Below are 12,315 nucleotides of genomic sequence, written 5' to 3'. Positions count from 1 at the left end.
TATTATACAGTGCATTCACAAATACTCTTTATTGCAGACAAGTCACAACATAAAAGACAATAAAACACACACAAGAAAGATTACCCTTATTCCTCTGCAGCAATTTCATCACATCTACATTTCCTCGCCTTATTAAAGCGCCTTTTTGACATATCATTCTGATATGATTTTCACAACGACACTTCTACTTCTTTCAATTATTTGAAGCCGGGTCAAAATTAAGACCACAAATTATTACTTTTATTAAAACTTTGTCTATTGCGAGGTTTTATCTGCTGAAACCACACCCTAATGTAGGTTTTTCACTATAAGACGACGATTTGTATATAATTATCTATATCTAGAAATACATTTCATTCAAATTCGTCGCCCATGGCATATTTGTATGTGTTATGGGTATGTAGGTAATAGTCTCCTCGACTGTTCAAGCATACTGGGTCCCCCATTTTGGTAGAGTCCGTCTTGCAGTTTCCGTTTTGGAAGCTTTTCCAGCTGTCGCAGGGATACGCTATAAACGGGACATCCGAACTTATAGACTCGTTATAAAATTCACATGATCTTCCGTGACTGCATCCCTCTGTAAGATAGTTGAATCAAAAAGTTTGGTCAGGAATACATATTTGAATAGGCACACGATTTATTAATATCAATAATTTTTGAACTCGATGTCATCCATGGATGTGACCGTTTTCACGGGATTGCTTCTAATTAACAGACAGAACAGATTAAAACTGACTTCGGACTAAAACTAGCTCGATTTCTTTCATGCACATTGTGAATGAACGACGACATTACTTTAAGAGCTGTCATACTAAAATTAGTTTTTTGCAAGTTCAACAATATTACATACATAGGTACGTCAAATTGATAACCTCCTTTTTCAAGTCTGTTCGAAATACTCACCTATCATATACTGCGGACCCTCACAACCTGGTTGCCGTGGACGGCCGCTATTAGGGTAGAAATCTGCGTGTCCGTGACTGTTCCTATACCCATACACTCCAGCGCAAGAGTGAATGATATCTACGAATTCCGCGTCACTTTTCTCTAGACGAAAGTTTGCTGGCATTTCAGGGAATTCGAAAAGTGGACGGGCAGGGTCTAGTCCTGAGAAAACAATTATATCAATTAAAATCTGTAGAAGCTTTGGTGCGCATGTGCCATTTTGATTAAATACAGACGATTGATAGCTTACTCTCATTAAACACGTTTGTATTTTCTTGGTAGGTGAGAATCTTTTGTTTTTGTCTCTTGCTTACGTCATTTAAGTTAAATCTTAATTAAGTTCGTAGTAATAAACTATCGCTCTCAACTCTGGCTGGGTCTTGAGAGCGCTGCCCATTAGTTGGTCGAGTAGTAATAATGCAATTTCTTCCTTAGATCCTTACGACATCTGTACGAGATGTTAAGTTTTGCTTTGCTCACCTGTAATTCTATCAATCCTCCTTCCTGAGAACATGCCAGCGTAGCCCATCACTTGTGCTCCTAAACTGTGCCCGATTAGATGCAATTTTCTTTGTCCCTGGTAAGATTTTTCTAGAGAATCGAGTAATTTGGCGACTCGCTTCCCTACATAACGCGTGCTAAGAGCCGGCCATACATAGGACGGGTTCCGTGCTATTTCGCTCCAATCTACTGTGATGACATTATAGTCATATTTTACCAAATATTCGTCCCTTATGTTCTGTAGCCAAGTGGTGCTCTCGCTGGATATCCACCCATGCGTTATCACTTTAATATCATTTGAAGCATTGAAGTATGTGCTATTTATGTTCGCGTCGCCTTCAGGTATGATTAGTGGTTCAGGATTATCCCGGTTTTGTCTAGAATTAAGAAGTGTTGTCTGTAGTGTTTCACGTTTCGTGTCGTTACACAGTACAGAACTGTGGTAGGTAATATTCAAGATTCAGGATTCTATAAGTTACACTACCTACACCTAAAGTGACTGTCTTCTGACCACTTATGGCTCTGCCCACCCCACGTGGCTAATAATTTGTGCTTTGTATAACAAACCTGGTGTACAAAGTGAAGTAAGCTTCTCCGAATAAGAGTCCTCTGGTGTCAGCAGGTAGTGAAGAGAAGTTCATCACGATTCTCGTAGCATTGTCCGTGACGAAGTACAACCACTCGACACCATACTCGTCACCATACTCGTTCTCGTAAGGGTCGTCAGCCACTACTGCCCATGCCGCTAAAACTAATTTAAAAACTAACTCAAGATTTTATTTTTATAAGAAAAGAAAATATCGCTAATTAGATATTCTGATTTTAAATAATTTAAAAAGCAAGTCACCGAAGAAACAAAAGACGTTCACTGTCACTCGTTTCCGAAAAGACATATCGCTACTGCGCTTGTGACGAATATGAGTTCTAGCAATTTACGTATTTCGAGTGTTAGTAATTATAATAGCTCTATTAAGCGAACATTCATAACGCCAACTTCCTCTGATAAGTCTACACTTATCACTTAGGATAAACCTACGTTTATCCTCATATAAATTATACTGAAATGCACTGCCATGTTTCTTAGTAAATAGGCGTTTCTTTGAAAGTGAAGATAAGATGTGTCGGTGTCGCGAATGCATATTTTACGTTTACGGCTGCATCCTGATGTTTGACGTTAATCGTTGAAATATTGCTTTGGGTTTACAGTGTTTCTGATTCCTTGTAATTCTATGCATCCAGAAGCGAAGGTCTTGTAAGAACAGAAATTATAGTCTTCTCACAATTTGTAGTTTTATCTCGATCGTTAGCGATTCTGGTTATCGTCGACGTGGCTGTGGTATGGTATTTGGAAGGGCTCATTACCTCAGTTTCATTCTTATTTAAGAATGAACAGTGTTTCAGTAAATTGATTTTAAAGGGTACGTAATGTTTAACAAATAATACAACAATGTAATCATAGCAACGTTATTGTATTTTTATTTTTTGAATTGAATCCTTTTTGTGCTTACACAGTAAACACATGATCTCAACACTTATAACTAAAAATATTCTAAAAATGAAAATAATGGATATTTCGAGTTATAAAAACGTGGCTTGTGCAATTTTGTTTCCAATCGAGGCGAACTTATTGTGGAGTTGGAGAAAAGTGCTTCTGCTTTGAGTATGATACCTACTGAATAGTCGAGTACATTATTATCATTGTGCTGAGATATTGTGCATATGCCTTAAGTTTTTAACGTTGGGTGCCCCTGTTTCACCGCATTACAATCTGCCAATGTGCACATAACTTCATTTACTTACTTTCCTTTATACAAACTGATATATACGATTTAGTTACATTAATCTAATATATTGCTATCTTTTTCATTTTAGTCTATAGAAAATGTCGAATGACTTTAGGCTATGTTTCAAAATGCTATATCTTCGTTATTTTGTTTGGATTTTTATGTGTAAATAAATAAATAATTATTTTTAAATAGTTTAGACGTGCTTTATACGTGAGGGTGTGAGTGTGCTCCGACTGTGTTTGCTCGTGTCGGTGATATTATATGGTAATAGCTAGTCCATCTCTTCACAAATCAAGCGTATTGCGATTCATTTACGTCTAATGTAATATTTAGTAAGTAAAGGAAGGATAAGTAATTTTAATGGAAAAAGACTAGATATCACATGGTTTGAGCTATGTCTATTATTTTTGAATTACTTACTTTTTTACATACAAACGAGTCAAATAATATGCTCATATCAGCACATGTTAATTGATTTGAATAGTTTGGTTCTTGTTGGTGGAATTATTCAAAGAAGAACGGAAATAGGAGTCAGTGTTAGGCATATAAAACCTACATAAACTACCCGAATGTAGTCGTGTTGTGTACCTACTCGTGTGCGATATATAGTGGTCGCGTCATATCGTTTGTCGAAACATGGGAAACAAATTGAATAATATTTACAATAACCAACTACGTCAAAAATGTTACTGTAACCATTGAACAAAATGTCTGTATATTACTGATGTCGCTCTCGACTCGTAAAGCGTCTACTGCGCTGGTCCTGTCACTGACAGTACAGGGGCTTCAACAACGTTACACGTTTACTGTGTCGTAAGGTACCTCTATGAGGAGATCAGACAAGGACCAGGTAGCAGGCGACACGAGTCGACCCACATCAAAGCGTAAATTCGTGTTAGGTATATGATCGTTTACCAATAATTTTTACACTTGGTCAGTCGAAAAAATTGAGCACATTTTTTAACATATAATTAATCGTATTGAACGGTGGATAATAATTTATTGCACGAATCGTCGACCCTAACATTCTAAGTGTATGCTATGGCAGAAGTTACCTAAAGAACATATTAGAAAATGATAAAAACAAGGTCTATTGTGTGTCGTTATACGTAGCTTAAGTCTAGTCGTCGTCGGCAGTGAACTAATGCAGCGCCGGCGGCGGCGGGGCGGTTGCCGCTCCGCCGCCGCGCCTGCGCTGTGTACAGACGCTTCCATGCACGCACATACATTACTACACCTTATCATACCTACCTATCTATTTGTTATGAGTAATTTTATTTCAATTTCTTTAAAGCGTACATTTTTATACTTATCTCTTAGGAGGTTCTTACACGATATTAAATTTGAAACAAATCGGTATCATAAACAATAGGTATAAAAAGTGCGACGTGCATGCAAGGAAATATCGATGAGACATTTGACACGGTAAGTATAACTAATAACAAATAACACTAAACAGTCTTCGCATTGACTGGTCAACTATAGGTGGGATCGCTCCAGGAACCGACAGGATACGAAGATCTCAACAGATATCTTGGTGCCTCAGTCGAAAATAAAACGTGAACATAACAAACCTTCAGTCAAAACATTCTTATCGGATAGGATACGTACAAAACAATTGACTGAACTTTTGCAATTGCTTTGGGCATTGACACGAGGGCGCGGGCGCAGTCGCGGGTGTACCGTGTACCTACTGTACGAGGGCAGTTGGACACTGCACTGGCTCGCTGAGCGGCGCCGGCACAGCACCAGCTCCGTCGCAACCAATTTATAACTTTAAGTAAATCAATTTATCAAGGGTGTGTGTCTAGTGCCTCAGAAGCATTGACAAAAGCTCTTCAGAACCTCAATCATACCATATCTAAATAAATAAGTGTATACGATAATATCTATTTTGTTTTTACATATGTACAGCATTTTAAAAATTATAAGGTAGGTACACAAACAATAAAATTAATAAATTTGTACTTGTAAAACAATTAATTAAAAAATATCAAACAAAGTTAATCAATACGTTTTTGTCTCGACCTACTTGTTATGTCTAAATTCTACTTATGATTATTTTGTTGTATATTTTGAAGGGGGTACAGGGCCGGCGCAGGACGGTTCTGCTTATTAATTTAGTATTCCGTCAGTCGGCGAGTCGAGCGCCGCCCCTGTGCTCCCCCCTTCAATAAGTCGTTATTCGTAATTAGTTACAATAATAACTACAATATTATAATGTTGGTATGAGCGGTGTCGTGGATGCTTCCCCGCTCATACCTAAAGCGTTTAGGTGAACGAATTCCCGCACTGCCCGCCTGCCAGCCGCGCCGTTACACGCCCAAGCCCATTGGACACTATATATGGCACTTTCTTTTAGAACAATTAATTTTGAAAACAATACCGACACATGGAAGCGCGTTTCAAGGGGTTCAACTGCATTTCAAAATGCAGGCAGCTCTGGTTCGACGAGTTTAAATGTCACGATGATAGTGGCGCAACTTAATGCGTAGCTTTGCAATGACACCGTTCAATTAATTGACATTTATATGGGATAAGGAAAGCGGGCAGTGCGAAGATAAAACGCCACGGCATCCACTTTTATACATAAGTACATTATTATTACAGTCAACAGCGACTGCAGTCATTGTTCCTACGTACCTAGAAGTGTCCGCCGACGCGGTGAGGTGGGATCCTTTACACTACGAAACGTGAACGTATCAATTCAGGCCTATCGGAGCGTTACCTTACTAACACGATATCGGGCAGTGTGATCTTAAAATGCTCTACCTACAGACAAAACTGTCGGAAGTTTATTATCAACTATCTAAGCCCGGGCTCTCGCAGCCGCAACTAACTCGTCAATGAGGTAGACCACTTTCGACAAAGGCATTTCTTTAATTTTATTCGTTTTCAATACGTTACAAAGCAGTTCAAGCGCATTATTTCAAATAAAGATTGGACTCATCGAAGTTATATCGAATTCTAAGTCGAGTTCTAAGTGTCAGAAGTAATTAGTAAGTACCAAGCATTATTTTGGGTAAATTATGCAGGGTTTCGGTGGGGGAGCGAGCGAAGTACTCTGTCCTACGGCAAAACGATACTTAACGGAGTTGGATGATATAATTCGATATCAAGTTTTGCCGGAGGAACATCAGCCGGAGGATGGGCGAGGGGGAGCCGCGGCGTCAGCAGACGGTCTCGGCGGGCGCCGGCGCCAGCGGGGTCAGCGGCAGCGCGGACAGCGTGGCGAGCGGCGGCAGCGGCGACAGCGGCGGCGGTGGGCCCAGCGGCTCGGGCGAGCGCCGCCGCAGCGCCTGCCGCTTGCGGAACTCCAGGAATTCCTCCTTCATGGCCCGCACGCGCGCCTCCACGTCGTCCCGCGAGGGGCGCGCGCGCGGCCGCTCCGGCGTGGACGGCGTCGGCGTGCGCGTGGCGCGGTCCCACTCGTAGTGCACGTCCACCGAGCCCGCGTCCGCCGCCTCGCCCGGGCCGGGCCAGCCCGCGTCCGCCGCCTCACCCGAGCCGGGCCGCGGCGGCGGCGCGGGCGGCGGCGCGCGGTACGGCGGCGGCCGCCACTCCGCCAGGCTGCCCGTGCGGCTGCTGCGGTTGTGTTGCGATGACGACGCGTTCTTGCTGCCGAACCCGCTCGACGACGAGCGGCTCTCGGGCGACGCCTCGTGCGGCGGCGGGGACAGCTCGGCGGCGCCGCGCGGTCGCACGTGGCGCGGCACGGGCCGCGCGCGCGACCGCACGAACGGCCCGCTCGTGCGCAGCGTTAGTGGCGCGTGCGGCAGCGAGCGCAGGCGGAACGGCGAAGGCGGTGTCGGGAAGCTCGGGAAGGAGCCCTCGGCGGAGCTCGGGAAGGGCACCGAGCTGAGGTCGGAGATGTGCAGCGGCGACCAGGGCGTCCAGGCGGCGGCCCACGGCGGCCAGGGCGGCCACGGCGGCCAGTTCAGCGCGAGCGCGGGCGAGGACGCGCGGAACAGCGGCGGCGCGGCGGCCGGCTGCAGCGGCGCGCGCATGCGCGGCAGGAAGCCGCCGTCGTCGGAGGACGAGGGCGCGGGTGAGGCCGAGGGCGCGGGCGAGGCGCGCGACGAGGCGCTCGCCCAGGACGCCGGCGCCGCCCGCGCCCAGTACTGCGGCTCGCCGCCGCACCGCGACGCCGGCCACACCCAGTTGGCCGTGAACTTCAGACACTGCACTATACTCGATATTCCGCTTTCTCTAAATCTGAAATTTGAAGATCGTGTGTTAACTCTTAACTCAGTACCTATACGTCTTGCAAAATACATCATAATTCGTAAATTGTGTATAGACTAAAGTATAATTCGTTTCTGCGAACTGACCTGATTTCCTGAGGGCAAGCGTAGTAAAATAACAGAGACGGGTTAGATGTTGTGTTACATTCAATTCAATCTTATTCTATTAAAAGAAACACACTTACTTCTTAAAAGGCACTTGAGTGCTGTCTGCGGCGCGGAGGTCGGTGAGCCGCGCGGCTACCATGTTGTATGCTGCAAGCGAATAATTTCTGAACATTAACGCAGCGTCACTCGTCCGTCCCCTTCCCAATCGCCGCCGCCCGCGCCCGTGCCTTGCACCACACCGCCACCCACCATATTGTCAACTTTAAAGCTATCTACGATTGGAAATGACGTCATACTGCAATTACTCATTCAGCGATAAACATTTGACTTCGTGAAGGTACATTTCATAGCGTAACACTAAAAGTAAAATTGTTTAGACAGCTAATGATTTGGAATCGATAAGTTGTGTAAAGCTAATATACACACTGAATAGAAAACCCTTTCGTCATTTCCATTCATAGATGTTAATGGTGTTAATAATGGCAAAGCAAAATAATCGAAGTCAATTATCAATATGTAAATGTAAGTAAGTAACATTCATATGATAACTTACTTGGAATAAGGATAATGGTTATATTATGTATGACATACAAAGTCAGACGTTGATCACATTCATTCTCACAAACAAGTTTAAATAGACATTCACATGAAAAAGATTAATTTCCTACAAGAATGTTAGTGTTAACACATAATTTATATACATTAGTAGAAAATATGTTTAAAAGTATATAGGTAAGTACTATAAACACCTCAAAGCATTGACAGACAGCGTAAAGTACTCAGAGAAAACAATAAAGGTATAAATAACACTATTTCTACTAAGTGATTCTAGGGTAGATCTAAATATGAAATCTGATACAATACAGACAATTTTACGATAACATGCAAAAAAGCTGGGGAACTCATAAGTAAAGGTGATAATACTAAATGATTGTGGTGATTTTTCGCTTCGTCACCGACAATATGGCAGTAACCAGGGACTTGCCTCCATACTTGGACATGGTTACTAGGCTATGACGATTGTTGTTACTGTGTAACTGATTTGACGCCAAGAATACTTTTATACTTAAGTGTACAAACTTATTAGAGCACATGTATTCGTAATTGTTTAATTATGGTACTAAACGCTTATGATCTATTACTATCTATCTGTATTTGTCGATTATCTACGTTTCAAAGAATTATTTCACTTCTGTCCTGTGGATGACCAACCCCAGCAACCCTGGTGTCAGGGTTATTATTAAGCCGTCATAAGCCCCTGACATGGTTCGTGGCTATCTTACTGAACACCTATTATTCACTACCTTCTTACTGTGTGGAAATTAGCATCTATTACTTGGATATTGACAGGGTACTATCGATCGAGCACGCAAAGCACTCTTCAAAGTGTCAGCAGTTTTAAAACCTCGTAAAATCTAAAGGGATCTATAGAGGAACGTATCTGAGCTAGTCGAGCGTCAAGGTGAGCTACATAGTAACAACGCGTCACGGGAGCGGGCGCGCGGCCTCGTCCCGGTCTCACCTTTCTCCTGCTTGCGGCGCTTGCGCTTGTTGCAGATCTTGACGGCGCACACTGACAGAATAATAGCCACGATGAAGAACAAGATCCCTCCGACGACGCCCGCCGTGATCGCTTTGTGCTTCACCCTCGCTGGCACCGGGAACTTCACTTCCTCAGAACTCTCGTAGCTGGTGGCAGAGTTTGCTAGCACCCGGAAGTAATACGTACGGCCTCCGACCAGGTTCTTCACTGGAAGGTGAGTGTAAATATCAAGATTAAAATTGGCGATTTTCTCAACGGAAAGCGAAAAATTCAACTCTGCATTTAGTTAAGGAAAGGGAATTTTTTGTGTGGAATTGTGGAATTTTAGATTTTGAGATAGGTAACATTTATGTTTCAGATGTTCCTTTTTTTTTCTTACCTAAATAACTAGTCTCCTCAGGGCGGATCTGTCCCCGATTGAGCGTCTTCCACTGAGCGTCAGTGCGATACTTGATGGTGTAGTATTGGACCAGGTTGGCGCGCTCCAGCGGCGCTTGCCACGTGATCAGGAACCCATTATGGACCTCTGTCACAGTCAGGTTGCGAGGGTTGCCCGGCCGAGGACCTGACGAAATATGTAGGTAATTATTTTAGGGAATGGCAGCAGGTTTTAGCCAAACCGTAAAGATCAGGATTTTCTTGCATGGTCTTTTGGTCTAGTTAATGTGTCTACGCACATTGTTTGCACTAAGAAAAAAGAGACGTTATGCTGGCAGATTTCGTTGACAATAATTTAAATGGACCAAAAATGAAAATGTAATAACAGAATGAGGCTAAAGCCTAAGACAATGCATAAGTTATACGGTTATATAGCACAAGAACTCTAACAGCAAAATAAAATTATGAACTGAAAATACATCGAATAATAGTAAACGAATCAAAAATATGGAAGCAATTATAGCGAATAAGAAATTAAGGAAGCAAAATGTTATTTCTACAAGGTTAATTGTAGGGTGAAAGCAGATAGCAGTAACAAAAGGTGAGTCAGTACCCGAGTCCCTGGGAGCGTTTACGAATATTTTCTCGTCTACAGGCCCCGGAGAGCTTGGCGGCGCCTTCGGTCTGGCACCTACATCTACAAAAAGCAACAACAATGTGTTAACACTACCCTCAGTTACATCAACCGTTAGTTGCATCAACCCTTGAATAGAAAACGGTTTAGTCACAACCTCACAACATTATTCAATGTTTAACCCCATTTTTTTAATTATGGGTTTTAAATCCAGTAACAGTCTTTAATTGTCAAGTTCGTCAACAATTAAGCTTTATGTTATAGGTATTTCTCTATGTATAGTCATGAGTAATATTATGTAAACACTTTAGAACTTTGTCGCACTATCATATTTGTCATTTTAATGTGACATGGTTTCAAACTGTATACACTATTAGTACTCGTGACCGTACAGTTTCATGCCACCCTTTTCCCTTTTAAACAAATATTATTGTCACACAAAAGTTAGTCCTATATACGACCCACCAACACCGCTAATAAAAGATCTACATACCGAGAGTTCGTATCGTTATAGCTTTGCTCATCATCCCTTCGCCTATTGTGTTTTTGCTGTTCACTTGAAATTCGTAGGTCGTTCCTGGCTGGAGTCTATTTATAGTTACCTGAAAACAAAATTGGTTAAATTACGAAACAGGCTCGACTAATATTTTTTTACAATGCTCCATTTCATTAATAATTTAAATAAGGTTTTATGTATTTAATGTTTTATGTTTAAATGTGTGTATGTATTTAATAAGGTTCAAGTACGAAATTCTGATTACTAAATAAAGACAGACCTAAAACTAACGAAAAACATTTTCTTTTGAACTTATTTATGAATTTTAATAAAAAAAAACGTACAAATAAGTCCGAAATTTTATCACGTTTGTCTTTCACGTCACAATGTGCTTTTTCATACAAATTCCATAGTAATTTCGTGTTTTGAGGTTAAATAAAAAGTAACTGATTTGAATATTTGCAAACTAACCTAAGCGCTAATTTCTAGACGTCTTCTTGTAGCCTAATCATCTAAAAGCTAGTGATATTATTTCTATATTTGTTTTCAAAACAAGATCTGTCCTCAGTACTACTAATGTGTAAGTAGATAAACTAAGTAAGGTTTGTATGTCGTCTGATAACTTTTCTTACTTTCTGAGACAATCTATAAAGAATCGTTCACACACAATTAATTTGTCAAATGAGTCAGCAGGTGTAATTACGAAGTTAACTGTAAAGTTATCTGTTGTATTGTTTTAATTGCCATTGTTCTGCACCGTGACTGTTGAACTGATCTCAGATAAACTATCTGGTGAACAGTAGCACCAGATGCATGTTCAAATCACTCTATCGCCGGAGAATGCGTCTCAGTTGACCTATTTGCAATAGTCTGTCTGTTTTGGCTTGACAAACTGGTTCAAAAAGCTTCTGTGACTTCATCGTTATACTAATTTCTGAATCAAAAGCAGCTAACAGATGTAGCACCAGAAGGAACAAATGAGTGAATACCTTAATAATGCTGATGTTAAAATTCGAAAAGCTTCCTTCCCTATATTATACTTCTATTTTGTCGTGCCCGAATCGTCTATGATGTGAAGATCATATCGTCGCTGACATCGCTAACTGGTGTAGGTAAGTATATATTAAATTTTTGGCGAATCTGATTGCACCTTTTGCTATTGTTAATAAGACAAATTATTGTAGCAAAAAATTGCAGATACGTCAATTTGCAAAGTCAGCCACGATATGTAACTTACCAATATGTACACCGTAATAGTTATGCTAATAAAAATTGAATATTGACGGTCACCCACTCGGGAAGCTGGGTTGTAGTTGGGCGTACCTGGGTTGCTAGCGCAGAAGTCCGTCGCCGTGCCAGATACATGTTTTTGCGAGTATTGATATAGGTAGTTAGTTAACAGAGCCCTTTTTACTTACAGAAGTAGCACCAGAAGGAGTGACGGGCACTTTGGTCCACTCGGAGAAGCCGGCCTCGCGGTACCAGATGGTGTAGTCCTGCTTGTAGTCGGGCCCGCCGGCGTACCCGGGCTGCCAGCGCAGCGTCACAGAGAATTCCGTCGCCGTGCCAGACACGTTGTACGGCGCGTGCGGCTGCGTCCCCTCTATCACCAGCTGCGTGTCCGCTACTATCGTTGCCACCTGAGGAGTTATATCACAGTTTAGAATGAATTATTTTAC

The 12,315-nt window shown here is 42.0% G+C and overlaps 2 protein-coding genes across 10 annotated transcripts in view; both read right to left on the bottom strand.

Annotated features, from left to right (window-relative positions):
- Positions 1 to 30: 30 nt before the first annotated feature.
- LOC126368580 (lipase member H) lies at positions 31 to 2,378 on the bottom strand. The gene is made up of 5 exons (XM_050012638.1): positions 2,294 to 2,378; positions 2,014 to 2,197; positions 1,426 to 1,823; positions 904 to 1,107; positions 31 to 577 (listed from the first exon to the last, which is right to left on the bottom strand). Exons 1-5 carry the CDS (start codon positions 2,337 to 2,339, stop codon positions 354 to 356), a joined length of 1,056 nt encoding a protein of 351 aa, XP_049868595.1. The 5' UTR covers positions 2,340 to 2,378; the 3' UTR covers positions 31 to 353.
- Positions 2,379 to 2,896: 518 nt separating this feature from the next.
- The window catches only part of LOC126368555 (protein turtle-like), an 89,011-nt gene continuing 79,592 nt past the window's right edge, over positions 2,897 to 12,315 (bottom strand). For 6 of the 9 annotated variants that reach the window (XM_050012577.1, XM_050012580.1, XM_050012581.1 and 3 more), the window contains 7 exons: positions 12,055 to 12,276; positions 10,634 to 10,742; positions 10,120 to 10,203; positions 9,508 to 9,693; positions 9,108 to 9,335; positions 7,663 to 7,732; positions 2,897 to 7,448 (listed from right to left, as the gene is read on the bottom strand). In XM_050012577.1, coding sequence (XP_049868534.1) covers positions 6,404 to 7,448; positions 7,663 to 7,732; positions 9,108 to 9,335; positions 9,508 to 9,693; positions 10,120 to 10,203; positions 10,634 to 10,742; positions 12,055 to 12,276 — 1,944 coding nt within the window. In that variant the 3' untranslated portion in view covers positions 2,897 to 6,403. Of the gene's footprint in view, positions 7,449 to 7,662; positions 7,750 to 9,107; positions 9,336 to 9,507; positions 9,694 to 10,119; positions 10,204 to 10,633; positions 10,743 to 12,054; positions 12,277 to 12,315 lie in introns of all 9 variants that reach the window. The other 3 variants (XR_007566612.1, XR_007566613.1, XM_050012584.1) reach the window with 2 other exon arrangements.

This window comes from Pectinophora gossypiella, chromosome 7, assembly GCF_024362695.1.
Source record: "Pectinophora gossypiella chromosome 7, ilPecGoss1.1, whole genome shotgun sequence".
Classification (NCBI taxonomy): Eukaryota; Metazoa; Arthropoda; class Insecta; order Lepidoptera; family Gelechiidae; genus Pectinophora; species Pectinophora gossypiella.
This window is presented reverse-complemented; position numbering and strand designations above follow the sequence as displayed.

Bases quoted from the DNA above. Each gene is read 5' to 3' on its own strand.
- LOC126368580 (XM_050012638.1), bottom strand. From the start codon at position 2,339: ATGTCTTTTCGGAAACGAGTGACAGTGAACGTCTTTTGTTTCTTCG. The intron at 1,824-2,013 runs GTTTGTTATACA...TCTTAATTCTAG, and splicing joins TACTTCACTTTGTACACCAG to ACAAAACCGGGATAATCCTG. The intron at 1,108-1,425 runs GTGAGCAAAGCA...TTGTTTTCTCAG, and splicing joins GAGGATTGATAGAATTACAG to GACTAGACCCTGCCCGTCCA.